The 21,193-nt window shown below is 35.7% G+C and overlaps 1 protein-coding gene across 5 annotated transcripts in view; it reads left to right on the plus strand.

The window, feature by feature from the left end:
* RapGAP1 (Rap GTPase activating protein 1) overlaps positions 1-21,193 on the plus strand; it is a 365,817-nt gene that overhangs the window by 78,930 nt on the left and 265,694 nt on the right. For all 5 annotated transcript variants that reach the window (XM_074105808.1, XM_074105811.1, XM_074105810.1 and 2 more), the window contains exon 2: positions 11,110-11,354. In XM_074105808.1, the coding sequence (XP_073961909.1) occupies positions 11,318-11,354 (37 nt within the window). In that variant the 5' untranslated portion in view covers positions 11,110-11,317. The remainder of the gene's footprint in view (positions 1-11,109; positions 11,355-21,193) is intronic.

Consider the following 21,193-nt stretch of genomic DNA (forward strand, 5'->3'; position numbering starts at 1 on the left):
CGAAATAGGGCTCCGTAGCCATTACGAAAAAATTAAGTAATATTTTTCTAATGATTTCGTATTTTGTACGGAATATTCCAAGTTTAGGAATATTTTAGACCTTAGGCTGCTATATTTACTCATAAGCTACTAAGAATTCTCAAGAAAACTTAACCGTTAGGTATAGTTTTCGTTGTAAGTTTGATACACTTACTACCATACTGATTTTTTTTTTAAATTTCCACCCACCGGTTTAGATTTTAAAGGTGGGGTGGGGGCTCGATTTTATTGAAAATTTTCATTTTAATTTTGAATATTTTGCAAACAAAAAACTGAATCGAAAAATCGTTTTAGCAACCCCCTAATGATTTTAAAAGACCTATGAGCCGCGGACGGACGGACGGACAGACAGACAGACATGGCGAAACTATAAGGGTTCCGTTTTTGCCATTTTGGCTCTGGAACCCTAAAAATGCTACGGAAAGCAATGTAATTTGGATGACAATGCAAGTATCTACAGTCAACAAAAGTATACCCGTAGGTAGGTAGGTACTCAGCAAAGAAGCTTGTATTAAAAATGATTTTTGGAAAATTATTTATAGGACAGCTAAAGCGATCAATGAGGCTAATAAAAAACAACTAAATATAAAAGTACATAGTTACATAGGTAGGTAGTTTTAGTACCTACCAAAAATCATGTTCACAATTCCAGCAATAGGTAATCTTACGTTCCTATCGCGATCTATTCGAAGCCCCAACGACTGGATACAATGCAAAAATCAAAAACTCGCACAATAGACGATCCCTTAAATTTTTTGTCCCTTTGCTAGACAAATAGACGCAGGTAAATGTTCTACATCGCGCTATCGAAGTTTTTAAACATTTCGCCATATATACCAAATTTGGAACTGTCAAATGGGGCGTCCGTTTCTTCGGGTGGAACCAGTGCGGGGGAGCTGGCCTAAATCCTCTTTACGACTGGGTCCCAGATATCTGGTTGACCTTGAAATGAAATCACCTACCTCAAATGACGATTGGCCTAGTATTTGGCACACAGTGCGTGCTAGGCCAGTCTAAACACCAATTCGAAGATATTTTGACACCCCTTTTTGATCAAGTCCAAAAAAAAAAAAGGTTCTCAATTTCGTCTGTTTTTTGTGGGTATGTTATAGGGTTATACTGTTTTGTGGACGGATTTCAAACTGTTTGTGAAACAGTACCTTAAAAGCATTAATATTGGTGATTTTTAGTTTATAGCTTAGGATGTTAGGTTGAAGTTGTTTTTTTTTTTTTTTTCATTTTGATATTTAATATTTTATTGTAATTTTATTGAATTGTGCCCTTGATATGAAATCGTAATTTTATTTTTGGTCATTGTATTTTATTACTTTATTAATTTCCATTTTTCGTAATTTGTGGTTTGATTTGTTATTTAGTTTGTACGGTACAACTAGCTTTTTAATATAACATTTTTTTTTATCATTATTAACTTTATTAGCAACTTATCGATCTGTTAGTCAAAATACCACAAACGGGACTTATCACGCTATTATTACACAAGTAATAATAGCGTTTGTGGTATTTTGACTATGAGTGAGAATCACGAAAGTTTAAAACGTTATCGATCTGTGTTTACAGCGATTATATCTAAACTTTAGAGTAGCATGGTGTACCTACAGATTGTTCTTTTAGGTACCTTGCTAATGCATGTATGTAGGTACGGTATAAGATTTCTTCCTTTTCTTTTAACGCGTTTTAAAACTTTTAACGAAACTATCACAAAAATATCTGTTTTCATTTTTTTTTTCAGTATACCTACAGGTATTGCAAGCATAAAAAGATATAGTTTGGGTCGTCCTAGGTAAGCCCTCCACAAGGTAGACTAATGCTCTGATGAAAGTTGCCCTATGGCGTTTTTTTTTGGACGTTTTTCGTCTAACAATGATGACGATGGATAAGCTGATACCTCTATTTAAGAAATGGTTAATTTATATCTCTGAGTGCGGCGCCGGTTAGTGTCAGTGTGGCTAATGCGAGTTTTTAAGCGGAGTTTCGACAATCGTGCAAGTTGCATTACATTACGAGGCCGTAAAGCCAACGAGTTTGTAGTGGTCAATCGAGCGCCGCAATGTAATGCAACTTGCACGATTTTTCTTGCAAGTTTAAACTCGGCTTTAGTCTGCAGATGCAATTTCCGGAATGGTATGCTCGTTAATCAAACCAAGCGAAGAAGCCATCGCTATTATTTGTGTTTATACAATTAATAATATGACGCACTTTTTGATATGGTTTTAATTTTAAAATATTACTAGAAATACAACATGTAACAAAGTGTATTGTGGTTTAAAATTTATTTTGTATTGTATTGTAACAGAACCGCTGAACGATAATTTTTTTTTAACTTTCGGAGTGAATATCTCTGAAAATATTCACTTTATCAAATGTTTTTTGCAAACTCGTATTAATTTTCAAACCTATCCAACGATACCCCACAACGTAGGGTGGAAGTAAAAAAAATAAATCCTCCCCATTTTACGTGTGTATGGGAGGTACCCTCAAAAAATTTTTGTTTCTTTTTATTTTACTTCTTTGTCAGCGTGACTGATATGTATATTCATGCCAAATTACAGTTTTCTAGTACTAACAGTCTCTGAGCTTAGCCGCGGACAGACAGACAGACAGACGGACAGACATCGCGAAACTATAAGGGTTCCTAATTGACTACGCAACCCTCTAAAAACGACATGAAATAAAAACCTTTACTTATACTGTTTTAATGCGAATAGCCGAATAATTATCTTAATTCTTAATTATTTTTTAAATATTAAGAGTTAGGTCACTTAGTGTCTTGAAGAAAATAACTTCATTTGACCTGTTGAATATTTCCGTAGAAGTTAACGGAAATAAGAAATAACACGGTGTAGGAAGGTACCACCTACCACGAGCAGAAACAAAAGATAACCTTTCGGCAAATAAAAATAAGGTTTTGTTTGCAACTTCTTTTTTAAACAATTTTTAAAGTTTCCAAGTTCATGTGAATTATCGTACAGCATTTATGTTACATGGTATACTTAAATACTTGAACATTTACTGTCATGACCAACTAGATCATTCGCTAATGAAACCTCGTTGCGTCTGTTTGTTTAGAAAATAATAGCTCAGAAAACGTTAGCCATTGTGCGATCTTCGAGAGACTAGAGATTAACCAATTTATATAAAGATTTATAGTCAATTACATGCCATGTTTTTACGGGATGAAAACCATGAAGGATTATCTTTGATGATTGACCTTCAATCTATCCATGATCATGATATTTACCCCTGCGTCAAATATGATTAACGCGTAATTATGATCTACATCCAGAAATAAATAGATATACATTATGCCTATCCAATTTATTAAAAGTGTAAACAAACCGATTTCATCAAAATTCTTGTATAAATACTCACTGGATCGAATCAATAACACATTTATCTGACGTTATTTCTTGATTGAATGATTCATTGAATGTGTATAATCTGTAGTAGCATAGACTAGCGTAGAGATGGTGGAAAATTTAATAAGCGATTTTTATTTACTTTCCTTAAAATTAAAAAATAGTTCCTGCTTTTATAATTGAATAAACAGTTTTCGGATATACAAATAGACAAAAATAATTTGATCTATTTAATTAATTTACTTTACTTAACATTAATTAAATAGGTTCTAGGTTTTCACATCATTGAATGTCTGTGGTCGGATAAATGGCGTCTTTGTTTACACTTTTCATAAATTGGATCGAAATACAATATACATATGTCCATTAAAAGTAATTAACTTCTACCAATCTGCAGGTGGGACCTTGTGCAAAGTCCGCCCGGATTGCTACCACCATCTCGCTCGCTAATCCTGCCGTGAAGCAGCAGTGTTTGCACTGTTGTGTTTCGGCGTGGAGAGTAAGACAGCCGGTGAAATTACTGGCACTTGAGGTCTGAGGTGGTGATCTTAGGCCTCTAGGTTGGCAACGCATCTGCAATACCCTTGGTGTTACAGATATTTATGGGCGGTGGTGATCTCTTACCATCAGGAGACCCGCTTGCTCGTTTGCCATCTAGTCGAAAAAAAATAAAAAAACATATTTTCAATTCGGTCCAAAATGTGCCTTTACCTTTAAATTGCCAAAGAATCACATAAAAACTCAGCTCTTAAAGCAAAGAAACCAAAAGGTTACAGCGATGTAACCCTTTCCTTTAAAAACAAATGAATTTATTCAAAAATAACTCTGTCCGTGTTTCTTCACTTGTAAAACTTTTGCAAGGTTCAATTAGGTTTCCCGTCGGTTCGTACCTACCTATTGAAGGTTGTTATTTTAAGCTTTCTCATTGTTCAAACTCAACCGCAATTTTGTCGAGTATGTTCTTTGGAAACAAATCTGGATTGCGCGATTTTAACTCTAACTTAACACTGTACCAACTCAAAATTCAATTATATTATAGTCCTGTAACTCACAAGATGTTTTTAAGATTTCAATCACAGAATAAATACTTAAGAGAGACTGAAAGTTTTTACAAGTTATGTTTTTCTCATTCAACGTCATCATTATATTACCCACAAAACCTCCACTGCTGGACAAAGACTTCCCCCAAAGAGTTCCTCAACGATTATGCCCGTTTCACACGAGGGCAGAACAGTCGGGCAGGACAGTAGCACAGTACAGTTTGGCAGGGCAGTGGCGTTCAAATGTAGAGCGAAAGAGTAGGACAGTCCGAGTGAAATCACGATGGGCGCGCTCGCCATGCAGGGCAGGACAGCTGTCCTGCCCTTTGCACTGCCCTGCCCTCGCATTCGCACAAGTCCAGCCACAAGACAGACGAGCGAGAAAGGTGATGGGGGAAGCAAACTGCCCCGAAAAAATAGGCCAGCGAGCTATTAACTGCTGGGCTACTATGAAACTCGATACTCGAAGTTCGTATCGTACCGTCCCTCTCGCTCTAGTATTAAATAGTTTAAGTGTCAAATGGACCGCACGACACGAACTTCGAGTTTCGAGTTTCGTAGTAGCCCTGCTGTTCTGCCTGGGATACTGTCAAGACAGTACTGTTCTGTCTCGGCGTGTGCGTTCAGATTGTAGCAGTACTGTGCTGCCTACTGTCCTGCCCGATTGTTCTGCTCTCGTGTGAAACGGGCATTAGTCCTGCAATGCCCGCATCCAACTGATCCATCCGAAGACATGATACTTACTGACGGACTACCTAACTCACGTTTCTCTCGCTTTCCGGTTTGCCTATTGAAAATCTACTCACCAACTAACAATTACATCCACATTTTTATCTAAAAGTACTTGTACTATTACTTATTCTGTGCTAAAAGACAGCTATTATACCTACTGTGTATGTATTTATTATACAAGTGTATAATTAAGAACTGAAGTGACCATAGATTCAACCTACATCTAAAAAGAATTAGGGTCAGCCAGAGTATTGTTGAACTTGATTTAAATTGAATATAAAAATAACTCAGTCATAAAAAGACATTAGGCGCGGAAGTACAATGGTCAAGAATGTTTGAATAAGAATAGAATTAAGGCCAAAGCTGCTACAGTTTTACCGACAGGAAGCTATTCTTTCATTCTTAAATAGAAGTAAGCAACGCAAAACGCACAAAGTATACCTAAACGGGTTAGAATAAATATAACCATCCAACAAAATGTTGGAAAATCCCCGACTTTTTCAAAGTTGAATATCTCAAAAACGGCTGAACCCATTTTGATAAAACATGTCTAAGAACCATCGCTAGAAAACCTGCTTTTAAATAAAAACCGCATTCAAATCGGTCCACCCGTTTAAGAGCTACGGTGCCACAGACAGACAGACATACAGACACACAGACACACTGACACACATAGCGGTCAAACTTATAACACCCCTCTTTTTGTGTCGGGGGTTAAAAAATATACAGTTATAATAATATGCATACTGACATAAGCCAACTACTAATTTGTAATTTAAATTACCTATTATTTATTTTTTGTCATATGCCGCCATGTGTTTTGAAACAAATAGTTTTATTATTATTTCGTTATTTATTATAAACCTGCAATTAAGCGTGATCGACAGCTTAAGCTGGTTCGACTCGAGCACATTAAATACAACTTGCACATTTTTTCTTAATTAAAAATAAATTTTAAATTGAATCAAACTAGTGCCTATATATATTTAACTTTTAAAAGTTGACTAATGAACGAGCACTTGTTCTTCGGAATTGGATTGATATGAAAACTAAGCTAATGGCCATCAAATGGAAATCAACATCATTATTTAGCAAAAACCCTAGATTGTGGTGACAATAATTGGCGTTAACAATTTATTTCACTCCTTACATAGACACTTGTGTGATCTAGAATGTTTAAACTGGAACTTGAAGTGTGGCTGTCTGATTAATTATATTGATATGTTTACTTACATTCCTTTGAAACTGGTATGCGACCTACACAACTTATTATTAAACAAATAGTCACCTAACATACACAATAACACAATAAATAGGTACATATAAGCTGCTATTTATTACACTAAAATTATCGTGACATAAGTACACAGGCTAGAAATTCACATACCCACACTAAATGATTTCATAGTCTACCCACCTATACAAGTTGAATAAAAATAAGTTTGTTTTCATTTTAATATTTACACAATTAATTACAACAAAAGGTTATTAAAAATACTTGTTTCTATTCAGTTGGTAATGGATCTTCTTTTGACTTATCCGGTCATAGTTAACGTAATGTGGTAACGCAGTTTCATTCATTTTAATCCTTTTACCACTTACGATTCTACATCGCGCTATTGAAGTTTTCGAATTTTCTTCATAAATAGCACTTTTAAGAACCATCACTCGGTGTCCAGCTCTCCACGGGTAGTCACTGACCATAAATCAGTGACTGAGTTGATCGAAGTCTGATTGTTATAGTAACGCTTTCCGGAAAACAACCGTATCGTCTCGGTGCGGTTCCTAAATTGTTTGAGCTGCTTGAAGAGGCAGATGTTGTGGGTTTGGAGGAGAGGTAAGCGCCGTACCATCTCCTTCGCTCCCGGATGGACGAAGTTCAGTAAACTGTTCTCGCCTCCACCGCTGGAGAGCTATTTCGACACCTTTTTTGCAGGGTTGGCCATTTTTAACCGACGAAAAAAACGGAGGAGGTTCTCAAGTCGACGCGTATATAATTATGTTTTTTGTATGTACGACCACGCATAACAGAGTAGTCTGATTTTGATAATTCTTTTTTTAATGGAAAGCATATACCCCGAAGGTAAACAAGTAGGTATCTATTTTTACTAATAATATATATACAGGTTGTATTTTTAGTAAAGCTCATGTAAATAAAATGCCTGTTTGTAGCTTTATACCTACCTATACCTACACACATGTGTTATCGGATCGCTTCGTGACGCCCCTGGGACGGCACCAGGGAGTCGCGACGCAGTTTGGGGCTCAGACCCTATTGCAAAGGTCATGATCACCAGCAAACATAAGGAACGTCGAGAAAAATATTTGAAATGTTTTTAAGCGAATTGTTTGCAGTAACGCCTGCAATGAGTTACAGGTAATTTTCACTTTAAAACTTTTTGCTATTAAATTTTCCCAGGCGTTTATTCTGTTTCTTTGTAAAGTTCCACCGTCACCGCAATGAAACTAGCGTTTCCTCGAATAACAGCAGATACTATGAACCTCGGACATCATGCTTAAACACGTTTTGCTTGCTGCTAGTATGTTTAAAGCTATGCTACGGCGTGATCTAGACTCTAGACTAGACTAAAACAAGTTGTTCATGCGCTTTGCATCCGACTTTTCATTTAACGGCACACGACCGTATCGAAGTTTCTTTATTGATTTGAAAAGTTAACTGTACGATGGTAAATTATTCGGACTCAATCTGGAATATCTGGTTACAGTCTTGTTATTTCGCAAATGTTTTGTTTTTGAAAACCGCTTACCTAAATGTGGTTTAAATTATGTGGGTTGGGTACTCAATTGAAATGCAACTTAAACGTTTGAATGGACTGTAACTAAAAAGCAAACGAATAAAATATGAATAATTATGATTGTTTTTTGGAGTCTTTTTTATTTTGTATTTCAACTCCAAATTTGTTACTTCTATGGTCATCCTGTAAAACCATATCGAAAATACAAACTGAGTATCAGATGGTTTTACGGGATGACAAAGACTCCGAAAAAACAATCATAATTTCTAATTTGATTGCTTAGTAGCGACATCTCTTGTCTGGGTGAGCGGTTAGTTCCGAAAGAGTGTTACATCTCTCGATGAGAGTGAAACATATATGTCGCTATTGCTACTGCTTAAGTAGCGTAGTAGAAAAAAGCAACCTGAGATATGTGTGCATAGGAGAAATTTGTGTCTCGACTCCTGTCCAGCGGTGGTGTTGGGGTTATAGCACCTGGGTTCGATTCACAGCGCTGTTTTCTTTTTCTGGTTTTTCTGTGCATCCATGTCTCAGTATGTATTTTCGAAATATGCATACTTAAGGAAAAATGAAATTTGACTACACAGACACAACTGAAAGAAACATAACCAATATGACATCTAAAAACAAACAATAATGACATGTAACACATAAAAAAACAATACCAAAAAAGAACTACAAAAACACAAAAAAGTACAAAATTTCAAGGAGTTTGCAACAATGCCTACCACAAAACTCGAAAAGTGTTTCGCAAATACATAAAAAACTATGCATAGTAAAGCTATGCAATGCATAGTAACCTATTCATGTTTGAACTTTTGAATAAAATTGTCAGATGGCATAAAGTGGCAAGGTAGTAAAGTGTCAAGATGCGTGTTTCGCTCAAGTTGACGCGCTTATTTTTTCATTCTCCATTTACAATTTCATAAAGAATACTTGAACGCTACACCTATATTCCTGACCTAAAGCTTTTTATTATTAAAATGATTGTTATGGTTTGCCCAGGGTATTTTTCTAAAATTAGAAAGATACCAAATATTGAAACACCATTTAGATATTCGCCTGCCTAACTCAGACCTCAGCTAACGTTACTCTAACATCCAATTAGTATACAAAACACAAGCAAAATATCTGAGCCTGTACTCTAACAATGATTGCTTTATGCCTAAACACATGCTCCCATATCGTTCCAACTTGGGCAAAATTTTATACGAATGTTAAACATACGAAGGCAAATACAAACCTCGGTAATACAAAGCTAGCTCGCAGGTGCGCACTTCCTCCAAACAAACTTCTGGATTTATCGTCCTTGGTAAAACTCCAAGATATTATATTTTAAATACAGCAGCAGGACGTCTTCATTAATGCTTCCCTTGCTCCGTATAAAAAGTTTTAAAGCTTAAGCCACGTCTTGGATTAAGGAATTCATACGAACTACAGACTGAAATAAAGTTCTGAAACATTTGCTGAGGTAGTAACCTTTGATAATTCAAGTTATGAAAATTGAAGTAAGATTGTCTTTCGTTGCTAAAAAAACTCTGCTATCCAACAAGTGATGTTGTCGTAATTTAATAAGTTTTTGTTAAGAATTTCATTTTTAAGATAAGCTTTTTGTGCTGACTATGCTTTTTGTTGACTGTACTTGCTTTGTTACCCAAACTACAATTGGATACCAAATTTCAAGTCGATTCCATTATCCGTTGAAGAGTTCCGTCACGTGGAGACGATCTTGGCCGGATTACCGGGATGTCACTACGACTATTGTATTGTCATGCAATTTACATAAGTACCTATGCCAAATTTCAAGTCAATCTGACTAGTAGAAGTTGGTCGAATTTAACTTGCAAGATTTGACCCACAAATACATATATACATCGCAAGATAAATAAAAGCTCATAAAAGTAAAATTTCGCGTTTTCCACTGTTTATTTCGCCGGCGGTAAAACTTTACTATAAGATTACTTACATTAGCAGAACTGTACCCCCGTCAACATCTGTCATAATAGAAGTGCTCCCAACGTCCACTTCTTTCATCCCAAAACTAATCGTCCCACTCCCCTAAAAGAGGAGTCAAACTTCTACGTCAGTGGTGTCGAGTGCCTAGCACATCCTTTCCGAATCGAACAGCAATCCTACTGTACGATTTACGTTCCATACCTCCGTACTTCCCGTCCTTACCAATTAGCTAACCGCAACTGCTTTGCAACAGTTCACGCTTCCAGCGTAGAAACGGACTCCTCCACTATGCAACGCTCAAAAATTGTTTATATAGCTAGTTTTCTAAAAATTCTCATAGCGCGATGTAGGATCTATAGGAAAAAAACGACTTATTCTATGACGTAGTTTGGGGGCAAAAGGGACTCAGGTACCAACTCGAAAAAAAAATGGGTACAGTTTAACGCATAGAAAGAAATGGCTTGGGGCGTGACGAGGCAATAATACACATGCTGAGTATCTTCTACAGGGGATTGTTGGCCATGCACAATTTTAATAGGAAATCTTGTTCCAGCAATACACATTATAATTATAATTCAGACAATAAATAAGGCACAATAATTACTTATTCAACGTAAAGATTTTAAAACATTTACCGAGAAAATAAAATAAGTAGGTACTAGTAGGTTGTAAGATATAAGTAGATATTTTTTTCCAAATGGATGAGCCAGAACAGAAACACGATTACTAAAACTTTTCTTCGAATTCTACAGTAGCAACTTTTTTGAAGTTTTATTTTATAGAGACATTTTTGTTGAATGGCAATTTCATTCGACAAATATTATCTGCTTTATGTTATACATAGGTTACCATATATACAGTCCACTTCCCAAAAAATTAAGTTGCCATTATAATTACTTACTTAACATTCTCTGTCCTATGTATCCATACTTGGATAAAAAAGCAGTGTTACCTTTTAGTCCATGTATCCAAAAGGATGCATTACCTACGGCATACAAAATGTTGAAGAGGACTTGTGAATTGTATTTTGCTCTTTGTATGGGGGACAGAGAACGTATAAAGCTTAAAAAAATAATAAAAGATTATTGTTTAATGTGCTTCTTTAAGTAAATAAGCATTTGGTAAATATTTGAACGAAAGATCATCTGGATAAGAGTAGGTATAATTTTCCGTAAAACTTAAAACAATGTTACTTTTTTTTTGTTGCAGGTCAAACCGAAGAACGACAGACACATATTAGGCGTTATATTTTGGTATATTTTGTTTAAAATAGTAATAGTAATAATAGTAAAGGATTGCTCAGTGTAGTGTTCTTGTTATTTAAGTGTAAATGTGTGCTCAGTGCCAAAGTGTAAATTTGTTGTCATGTGACGTTCTACAATGTTGAAGATACAAATGCTAGATTCTATCGTCAGTAATGATGCTGATGAAAACCAGGAGCCGCAGCAGAACGGGTGAGTAAATATAATGTAAAACTCAGGGAGTACCTAACCTACACAGGTAGATGTATTATAGCAAATTTGTATTGCTATAGGTAAGGTTCATAATAACTACGAGCACATAAATCTTTCCTGTTTTGCTAAGCAATAATAAATTAATAGGTATCATTATCAAGGGGATGAAACTTTTTTTCGGTTACGTAGCCTTATAGGAAAAGCAAAATAAAAAGAAGTGTGACGAAATACTCAAGCACAGTTAAGAAAATAAAGTAATATTCATCATGTTTATACCTAGATGTGATCAACACTGCTATGAGTGTATGGAGGACCGTCAAAATCGCGAGTAGCTGTTTAAGTTTAGTTTCAATAACGACGTATGTAATTAGCGTTATGCTAGTTTTAGTGTAACGCGGCCTATTATGTAAGAACCCAGTGCGGTAGTTTAATTGCTGGCTGGCAATTAATTTGCGAGTCGGTCGGAGCGTTCAAAAGTTGCTTAATTTTGGGGTGGAGCAGACCGCGCTAGAATCTAAACCTCTTATTATTGTGTGGAACTTTGTACCTTACAAGTGTTCCAGTTTGTGGTGTTTTGTACTGTTAAATTGCCAACGCCTCAGAAAATAATATTCAACAGTTTTTGTAGTTATTTGCAACTACCTTAGAAAAAAAAAATCATAAGTAAATTCACTTGTCAGGGCAGTTGTACTAGGCGGAACACGTCGCATTTTATGCCTCAACGTCGTTTTTGTGAGAGAGTGAAACTTTTGTTCTTGTGTTATTACTTATTCTGGGGCTAGGCCTTTTTGTCAGTTGATACAGATGTTAGGTAGCCAGTAGACTGCAGAATTTACTCAATAATGAATCATTTCTATTATTGTTTGTTAAACCTTTTAGTTTTGCTTAAAAATATTGCTAATCTTACTGACTTTGACGCTTGGCGTACGGCGTGGAAAACTGTTCTGCCGAGCTAAGCCAAAAAGGTCCATGTCTCGAAACTATCAAAAGGTCTATAGGCCTTTCTGGCTTAGCATGGCAGTGTTTTGGTCTTATTCGCCTACGAGTGTTTCATAAAAACAAGCGCTTTCGCGAAAAACAATTTGATGAAAACATTACCCCCGCACAAAAAAGACATAGGAAACCATTAAAGAATATATATTGACCATTAAACAAAGAAGATTCGTGATCGAAAATAGACAATTAGTTCCCAGGGAACGCTTAAATATCACTTAGAGAGACACGACTAGTGAAATACACGAAGTATTGTCGGGGACGGAGAAGTCTATTAATCGTTTTGCTGGGCTGCGTTAACTGACTTATGGACACACACTTGTAGGTACGAAATTGAAAACACCAAAGAGATTTCGATAACGCAAGCCCTTTTGACGAAGAAGACAAGAACTAGGTACTCACTACTACTATCTTATTAGAATTTATGAAAAACGTAAACATTGGTAGGAATTTGGAGAATACGACCATTCTAAATCGATGATACGAGCTTACAATTTTACAAGCGTATAAACATATCATAAAAAGACAATGAAATGCCACTTAACTTGGTTATTTGGTTTCCTTGCCTATCCATGACTACTAAAGTTAGAAAACAAAAGTAATTTGAAACTAAAAGACAGAATTTAAAAACCAAAGTATACCTACAAAAAACACGCCTGCAAAGTTACTAAGTCTTGTTTTAAATTTTAATGGTTGTGATTCAAAACAAAACATTTTATCAAGATTCCATCAAATCACTTTCAGTGTCATAGTCAATTCGGAGAGCCATAGCCATTTTCGCTTATTTCCTTACCACATTCAAACTTCACCTGTGCTCAACCTACATTCTATTTCGAACCCTATCGATTGCCCACAAAATAACAGACGTAGCGACGCCATTCCTACGAATAAAGTTGCGAATAACTTTTTATGGTAGACGGCTAACGTTTGCTCACGGCTCTGAACACAATAATCTTGTTTACCGCGATCCTACTGCCCTATTTACTGCGGGCATCAAGAGGGGGCGTTTTTTGTTGGGAGTCGTGCAACCTAAAAAAATATTTTCGCCATGTCAATCTAATGTGATTAACCGTTAATGCAATAAAGGTACTACTCAAAATGGAACCTTGGTACGATTTCAGCCGCGAAAGGGTGTGCGTCAATGTAATTTAAATTATCGTGAAGAATTATTTTGTGTTGGACCTTTGCTGCAGTAGCCGATTTACGTCAAATCACAAATATTACGAGTATGTTGTACCTACTCTAGAATGACTAACGTTCTTATTGCGGTAGGTTGAGAAGGAGTTAGCGGGCTGCGTGGAGACCTATCTTGTCGTGGTGTATGGAATGCTCAGAGGGAGGCGTTATTCGATATCCGTGTTGTAGACACTGACGCTCCCTCTTACATTTCACGTCCCGTCATTTCCGTACTAAAATCCGCTGCGAATGAAAAACAAAGAAAATATTCTACTGCTTGTTAAATCCGTCATACAACTTTTACTCCCCTTGTAACATCAGTAGACGGAGGCTTCGCACGACAAATGTCTACATTTGTCAAACACCTCGGAGAAGCTATCGCCGATCGTTGGGACAGATCCTTAAGTTTAGTAATGGGTTGGCTAAGAACACGCATTATTATTTCAATAATCCGTGCCACCAGCAATGTGCATTCGTAAATTTTATTATCTTAAAATAAACTCTACTAGAGGCATGGTTTAAAAGTGTATGTAACCACAGGGGAGGCTAATATTGAGGGTTAAGAAATAAGTAATTGTACGGTTTTATACAATCTGCTACGAAAGATTTTCATAGTATGATAAATTAGTAATTTGCACTAAAATTTCCAATAATATAGACATTTAAGATTTTTGTGAATACTACATAAAAAGTAATGTATACCCGTGCTGGGCCGTGATATAAAAATAATCTCAAGCACCCTTCATAAGTGTTACCTAGCGTCAAATATTCTAGAACATGCTCAAACATGGTATTGTTTGTGATCGTAAAATCTTTGATGAAATTACTTACTAGGTCATCGCTCCCGCCTCGCCGTCGCCATCGGCAAAACAAATGTGGAAAACCGTCCTGAAGCTTACGGAATGAGTGCACCCTAGTGTATCCATGTCCTTTGGTTTGGCTGTAAATCCTATCTTGTTACGGGAACGTATTGGTTTTTTTTAAGTGTTTAGTTAGTTTCGGATAGGACTCTTTTCTATTTCGCTGTTGTTTCTTTGTTGTTAAGGCATTTGTCTATCTATACCTACGTTATCTACTTACATATTTCTTATAAGTTTGTGGACGGTTTTGTTTATATGTTGATTCTGCAACTATTTCAGCATTCAGCTGTTTAGCCGGATGACATAAAATGTACTATGTACTGATAAATCTGTTAATTTATACTAATACTTTACATCCTACGGTCTCATTGAAATGTGTAATTACCTATTTTAACTAACAGCATCCTTTTAACTTGCTCCTTTCTTCCTTGTAATTTTTTAGTCTGATTCAATTATTTACCTAAATATTTTGTATAGGTAGGTAAGCACCAAACCCCGTTATCAGTGTTGCAGAATCATTGAAATCGCTAGGGATGGCACTGCACATATATTGTTAACATGGGCCTAGGTATATATAATTTGATGCAACTTTATTAATTTATATATTTGATGTCATCATCATCGTCATCTCAGCCTATTTACGTCCCGCTGCTGGGCACAGGCCTCCTCTCAGAATGAATATTTTAAGTATTAAAACAAAACCTCTTTTCAGTCCTTACTTGAAAGAGGTTGTAATTTTTTATTAAACTCCGTAATAAATTCGTTCGCTTCGTATTCAGTTAAAAATATGAATTTCTTTAAAGATCACGCTGAATTTTCCCAGTTTAAAAGAGAGCTGATGGCGAAATTAGAAGAAAACTCTTAATAATTTATTCAGACAACTAATGAAAGTATATAAATCTGTTATTTTACCTGTAAAAACATTATTTTAACAAAAACGTGTTCTATACCAATATGTAATATGTCACATTGACAATGAAATAAATATTATAACCCTATGACTGGTTTGTCCTGTGATCATCATTAGAATTGTTAGAATTGATATATGAAACACCATAATAAACGTATACAAAAATGCATCGCCCTCGCCATGGCACGAAAAAAATTTAGGCGACGCATGATTCTACGCATCACTTAGGTTAGACGATTGGATCGAAAAAGTAAAATTTGGCAGCATATGAATTGTACTCAACACCTTAGGTATAAAAATATTTCTCACCCAGATTTGCAGCAAAGTCAAGACTTGTTTAATTCCCAATTGAATCAACAGAAGTTAAATTGATTTATTTATTTATTTATTCTCGTGATATTTCTCAAAACGTTGTCGTCAACTTTGCTTTATGGTGGCAGGTACGTGGTAAAAAAGGAATCCCTATATATATATAAGTATCGTGTACCTGAGAAAGTATCTAACACTTTTTATAAAGATACTATTAATGCAAATGTATCGACACTTATACTTTACCCTGTCATCTGTGACAAAGGTATAGGCTGTCAAAGGCATCGCGTCGTTACAATGTCACTTTATCCTTTACCGAAGGCCGTAGGAAAATATCGTGTGTAAGAAGAAAATGTATCTTTAAAACGACCAACGTAGTAAGACCCGTAGTCTAAAGAAGTGGTGACGTATCAGTGTCAGGAACGTTCCTGTAAGATTTTGATGGATCATTTTCACATGTAACTGTTAAAATTTTACTACTAACGGCGCACTCAGAAACATCAGATCATCAATAATCGTAATTACATTAGTGGCCAATTCCTGTCTTCCGCACATACAATGGAACGATTTAAGAAGGTGGGTACGTAGTAGTGGCGTGGCGTCGTAACAATTCAATTCCCACCGGGTTCGTTTAATTTTTTCACATGACGTCAGTGATCACAAATATCGTGTGTACTAAGAAGCTTTAAAATACCTATGTAGTTACGCTAAAAAGTAGGTGATATGTTGTTTGTGAACTTTCAGACAGTTTTGATGGGTATTTTCACATGTAACTGTTCAAAGCACTCATCAGCTAATTATGGCCAATTCCTGTCATCCGCACATACAATGGAACGATTTAAGAAGGTGTACATATTCAATTCCCACCGGGTTCGTTTAATTTTTTCACATGACGTTGATCACAAGTAAGTATAGTTTGTGAACTTTTGTGAGTGTGACAGTACAGTTGTTTTATATATTGTATATCACTAGCTAACGTCAATTTGTTTGCTAACTAAATCGACTATTTTCTTAAAGCAACTTAAAATCAGATTTTTCAGTTGTGATATTAATGTGGTGTTTGGGATCTACATACACGGTTTTGGCCCGTGCTAGGTACCTATAAGCAAGACAACCCCTGCCACAGGTTAAGTTTCAGGGATCTTTTTAAATTGGTCGCCTGTAACGAGATAAGTCTGCGTATTTGATACCGATGTAGGTTAGTTTCGCAACTTGCTTGTTTAGGATCCGAAGTGTGGCGCACTCGCTTTCGTTAGGTATATTTTTTTAACTATCGTTTACTTTCCTCCGCGAGCAACCCGGTTCGTTAAAACTCAGCAACTCTTGGAGTTTTAATTAAAAGTTCGGAAAAGATATAAGCCGAGGATATTTTTGTTACCAATTAAAAATTAAATTGTGTTCATTAATAATTTGGTTTGTTTGATAACGTTGTAAGATTAAAATTCTTAAAGCTGAAATATTATATTTTTTACACCAAATAAGGTTTTTTGCTATATTTGGTAGGTAATTTACTCGTAACAATAAAATATGTACATACCTTACACAAGATTCAGCAATTCTGAAATTAAAAATTTACCTACAGATTTGATGTTTCAAAATTTTTTGACCTCTTAGGTTAGGTACTGAAATTATTTATTTATTTATTCAGGAAACCAACCAGTCTTAATTAATAATGATATTGTACACTTTACTAAGATATTACATGGCGACCAATAGGTTACATACCACAGTAGATACGTAACATAGTAGGACTAGAACGTACCTATACTCGTAGTATGGATTCACAACAAATAGAAAACATACGAGTCTCAGTCTTTGAGAGACCTTTTAATAATGCAGCTTTTAATTACCAGTCTTTGAGAGACCTTTTAATAATGCAGCTTTTAATTACCAAATAGATTAAGTAGATAATTCGACCACCATTTGTGGGCGCTGTTTATTTTTCTAGGAAGGGTTCCATTTGCAGAGGAAAAAAATAAATAAACATCCCAAACGGGGCAAGTAGGTAAGTATTTGCGAGAGGACTTGAGTTAGGATTCTGTTGACCAATGTTTTTATTTCTGGCTAGACTTTCAATTTCGCGAGCAAAAACATCTGACACGTCTACCGGCTTTAGAAATAGAGTTGTATCAGATATTTATGCACGCTTTGTTTGTCCTACCTAAAAACACGGTAAAAACCTTTTATTATTCAATATATCGTATGTAATCACCACCACCATAGTCACCTGTAACACCAAAGGATTAGATTAGACATGGCATACTAGGTAAATAATAATATAGTCTTTTGCTTTTTTCAAAAACATATTTAAAATCTTAAATTTCAATTCGTAGAATGCTGTCGTATTTTTAAAAAGGCATCATCGTTATTCAACATAGGACAGTTGGTCAGTATGAATTATATACCTTTATCTTATTTAAGAAAGAAATAGGTAAATACCTACCTAGGTACATATAATGTGATTTAAACGGGTCTATATCGTAGGTATCGCCGAATGATTTTTTGTCCGAATGTAATGTTTTTTCCATTGTTGATTGTCCTAATTATTAATTATAACGAAATTTATCAGGAAATCAATTCTACGCAATCAACGTATGAGGTGTTTTGAAATATTTTCAGTTTCATGTATAAGAACAATCAATCATTAGGACAAACAGCGTTAGGCTATAGGACGGGCTTCCGACTTGAGCTCCGTGTCTGGGTTTATGTTGTACAAATATTTCTAAGCTAATATCTATTCATACATTTTATCTATTTAGGAACAGGACCCCATAGCGACATTATGTACGCACTTAAACCCACAAAATTCAACGTTAGAACTTTAAGCGTTAGCAAATCGTGGCCTCATTACCACAAGGTTCTATATTCCAGTTTCAGTGCATATCAAACTGAACTTAGCGCCGAAAAACGTAGGGTTTATATATTAGTATATCACTCGGAGTAGCGTAGTGTAATCCTTCAGTCGTGAATAAATCCATTCTTAATACGGGTTTAAAATAACGTTCTATGTGGTTACATTCATGTCATTAAGGTAAGCCGAGGCTAATGAGTTCGTGGATATAACCTAAGTGCACATACAATCCGTATATATGTCTATTCTATAATACATTATCATCACACTAGTGTTATAAATGCGAAAGTAATCCTATTCTAGTGTTTAGACGACCAGATGGCCTAGTGGTTAGAGAACCTGACTACGAAGCTTGAGGTCCCGGGTTCGATTCCCGTGTCGGGCCAGTTATTTGTATGAAAAATTCGAATGTTTGCTCTCGGGTATTTAATATGTATTTAAGTATGTATCTATCTATATACCTAATTATATTTATCCGTTCCTTAGTACCCATAACACAAGCTTTGCTAAGCTTACTTTGGGATTAGGTCAATTGGTGTGAATTGTCCCGTGATACTTATTTATTTCAAATTCGAAGAATTGCGAAACTGAAGTGGCAGTGGGCGGGGCACATAGCTCGCAGGACTGATGGCCGATGGGGTCAAAAGGTTCTCGAATGGCGTCCGCGGACCGGGAGACGAGCTGTCGGTAGGCCTTCAACAAGATGGAGCGACGGCCTGGTTAAGATCGCGGGATCGCGGTGGATGCGAAAAGCACAAGACCGGTATGAGTGGAGAGCCTTGGGGGAGGCCTATGTCCAGCAGTGGACGTCTTTCGGCTGACATGATAATGATGATGATGATGATTTATTTATTTATTTATTTATCTGCCATCTCTTCTCGTTTTTAAAAACTTGCGAATCAATTTAGATGTAATTTAGTGTGGAAGTAGTTTAAGTTCCTGAGAAGGATATAATAGTATATTATGTATGTCTTAAAGGCAGTAAGTTAAGAATTTAGTGTAATAATTACAAGGATTGTAATATAATTTTAACCGAAGCAAGTGGAGGTATATGGGGGAGGCCAATTTCCAACGTCCTACGGCTGGTATAGTGATATGATAAATATAAGTTTTGTTAGTTAAAAATTTCGATGACTATAGGATATGAAGTATTTCTTTTTAAGTGCCCGTTTCGACGCGAAATGTGTATCAATAATCAGCTTACCATTTGATATCTATCCATCTGTCTAATAATACCTTTAAACGAGCAATCCTTGCATATATATTTATGCTCGCCAGTTCTGTTAGCTTGAACTTGGTTAGATATATCGGAAACGGCTCCAACGATTTCGATGAAATTTGGTATGTAGGGGTTTTTGGGGATGACAAATCGATCTAGCTTGGTCTTATCTCTGGGAAAACGCTTATTAACGAGTTTTAGCCCGAGCAAAACTCGGTCGCCCAGATACTTGTGTATTTAATTTACCACTTTATATCGCAAGTTGTTACTACAAAAAATCTAGTTTCTACACTCATAAAAACTATATAACGGTCAAATAATAATTGCTTCAATAATTTCTTCACAAAGTATTAAAGCAACAAAAGTATTGAAAAGAACGCATGGCTCATTAATTGCAGCTAAAAACATGACATGTGTTCTCTAAGGAGGTAATTTTTTGAAGGGACATTAAACACGATTGTTAATACGGCACTTAAACTTGGAAACAAATTATTTAATACGTTGAACTGTACCGTAAAAATGTAATCAAATTAAAAATGCTCCTTTTGTTTTTTTTTAATACACCATCAAAATAAAATGTATCAGCCATACCAACACTTTAAAACTAAATAGGCAAGTAGCCGCAAAAACGAAAAGTGTACAATGAACAAAATTAATTACGTACTAAACATACAATATTCTATGGTTTAGGAACTATTGATGGCAAATATTGTATTGTTGTGAAATATTGTATTTTAAAATAATATAAAAAATCGAAATTCTCACAATAAGACATTTATTTTTATCATCATAATTATTCCGATCTATATACGTCTCAATACTGGGCACAGGTTTTCTCCCAGAATGAGAGGGCTTCAGTTTTATATTTTTGCAAAACTGTTTATTAGATTTTTTCTAAAATTCAAATAAAACATTATTATTTTACGTTAATACGTCCGTAGTTGGTTTATAAAAAAAAAACATATTTTGTGTAGCACATTTAAGTCCAGTATCTACCTAGATTCGAAAAAAGTGGCTCTGACAGACGATAGACTTTAGTGATAAAAGGTGATCCAAAAAAGTTAAGTTTTTTTTCTTTAAGTCGGGGAACTTTTAAACGCTACGTTCCTCTGTCAACCATCTGCGTACACTAGCGTATAAATTAAACAAACATTCAAATAAAGTAATATTGCCTACGACACCACAAAAACCCACATCTGGAACGGCTCGTGGCAATCAAGGGAGTTCCTTCCGGGTGCTTCCGGTGCAATCCCTCGCAAAAACCTGTTGCGCTGACAACGACGTAACCTCCCTAGGGGAAGTGAACACCCTATGTCTGTGGGCAAAAGTGCGAATATAGGAAAATCTTTGTAGGACTATAAAGCTTTATAAGATAGTAAAGTCAACATTTGACGTTTTTATTGAAGTTTCTTGCTGTTGAGGTATGCTAGTTTTTGCTTGTTGGTGACCCAGAGATTCTTTTAACATCTGGAGATAAACAAACAGATGATTTACAATCTGATATATTAGCTTTAATAAATT

This window comes from Choristoneura fumiferana, chromosome 23 (assembly GCF_025370935.1).
Source record: "Choristoneura fumiferana chromosome 23, NRCan_CFum_1, whole genome shotgun sequence".
Classification (NCBI taxonomy): domain Eukaryota; kingdom Metazoa; phylum Arthropoda; class Insecta; order Lepidoptera; family Tortricidae; genus Choristoneura; species Choristoneura fumiferana.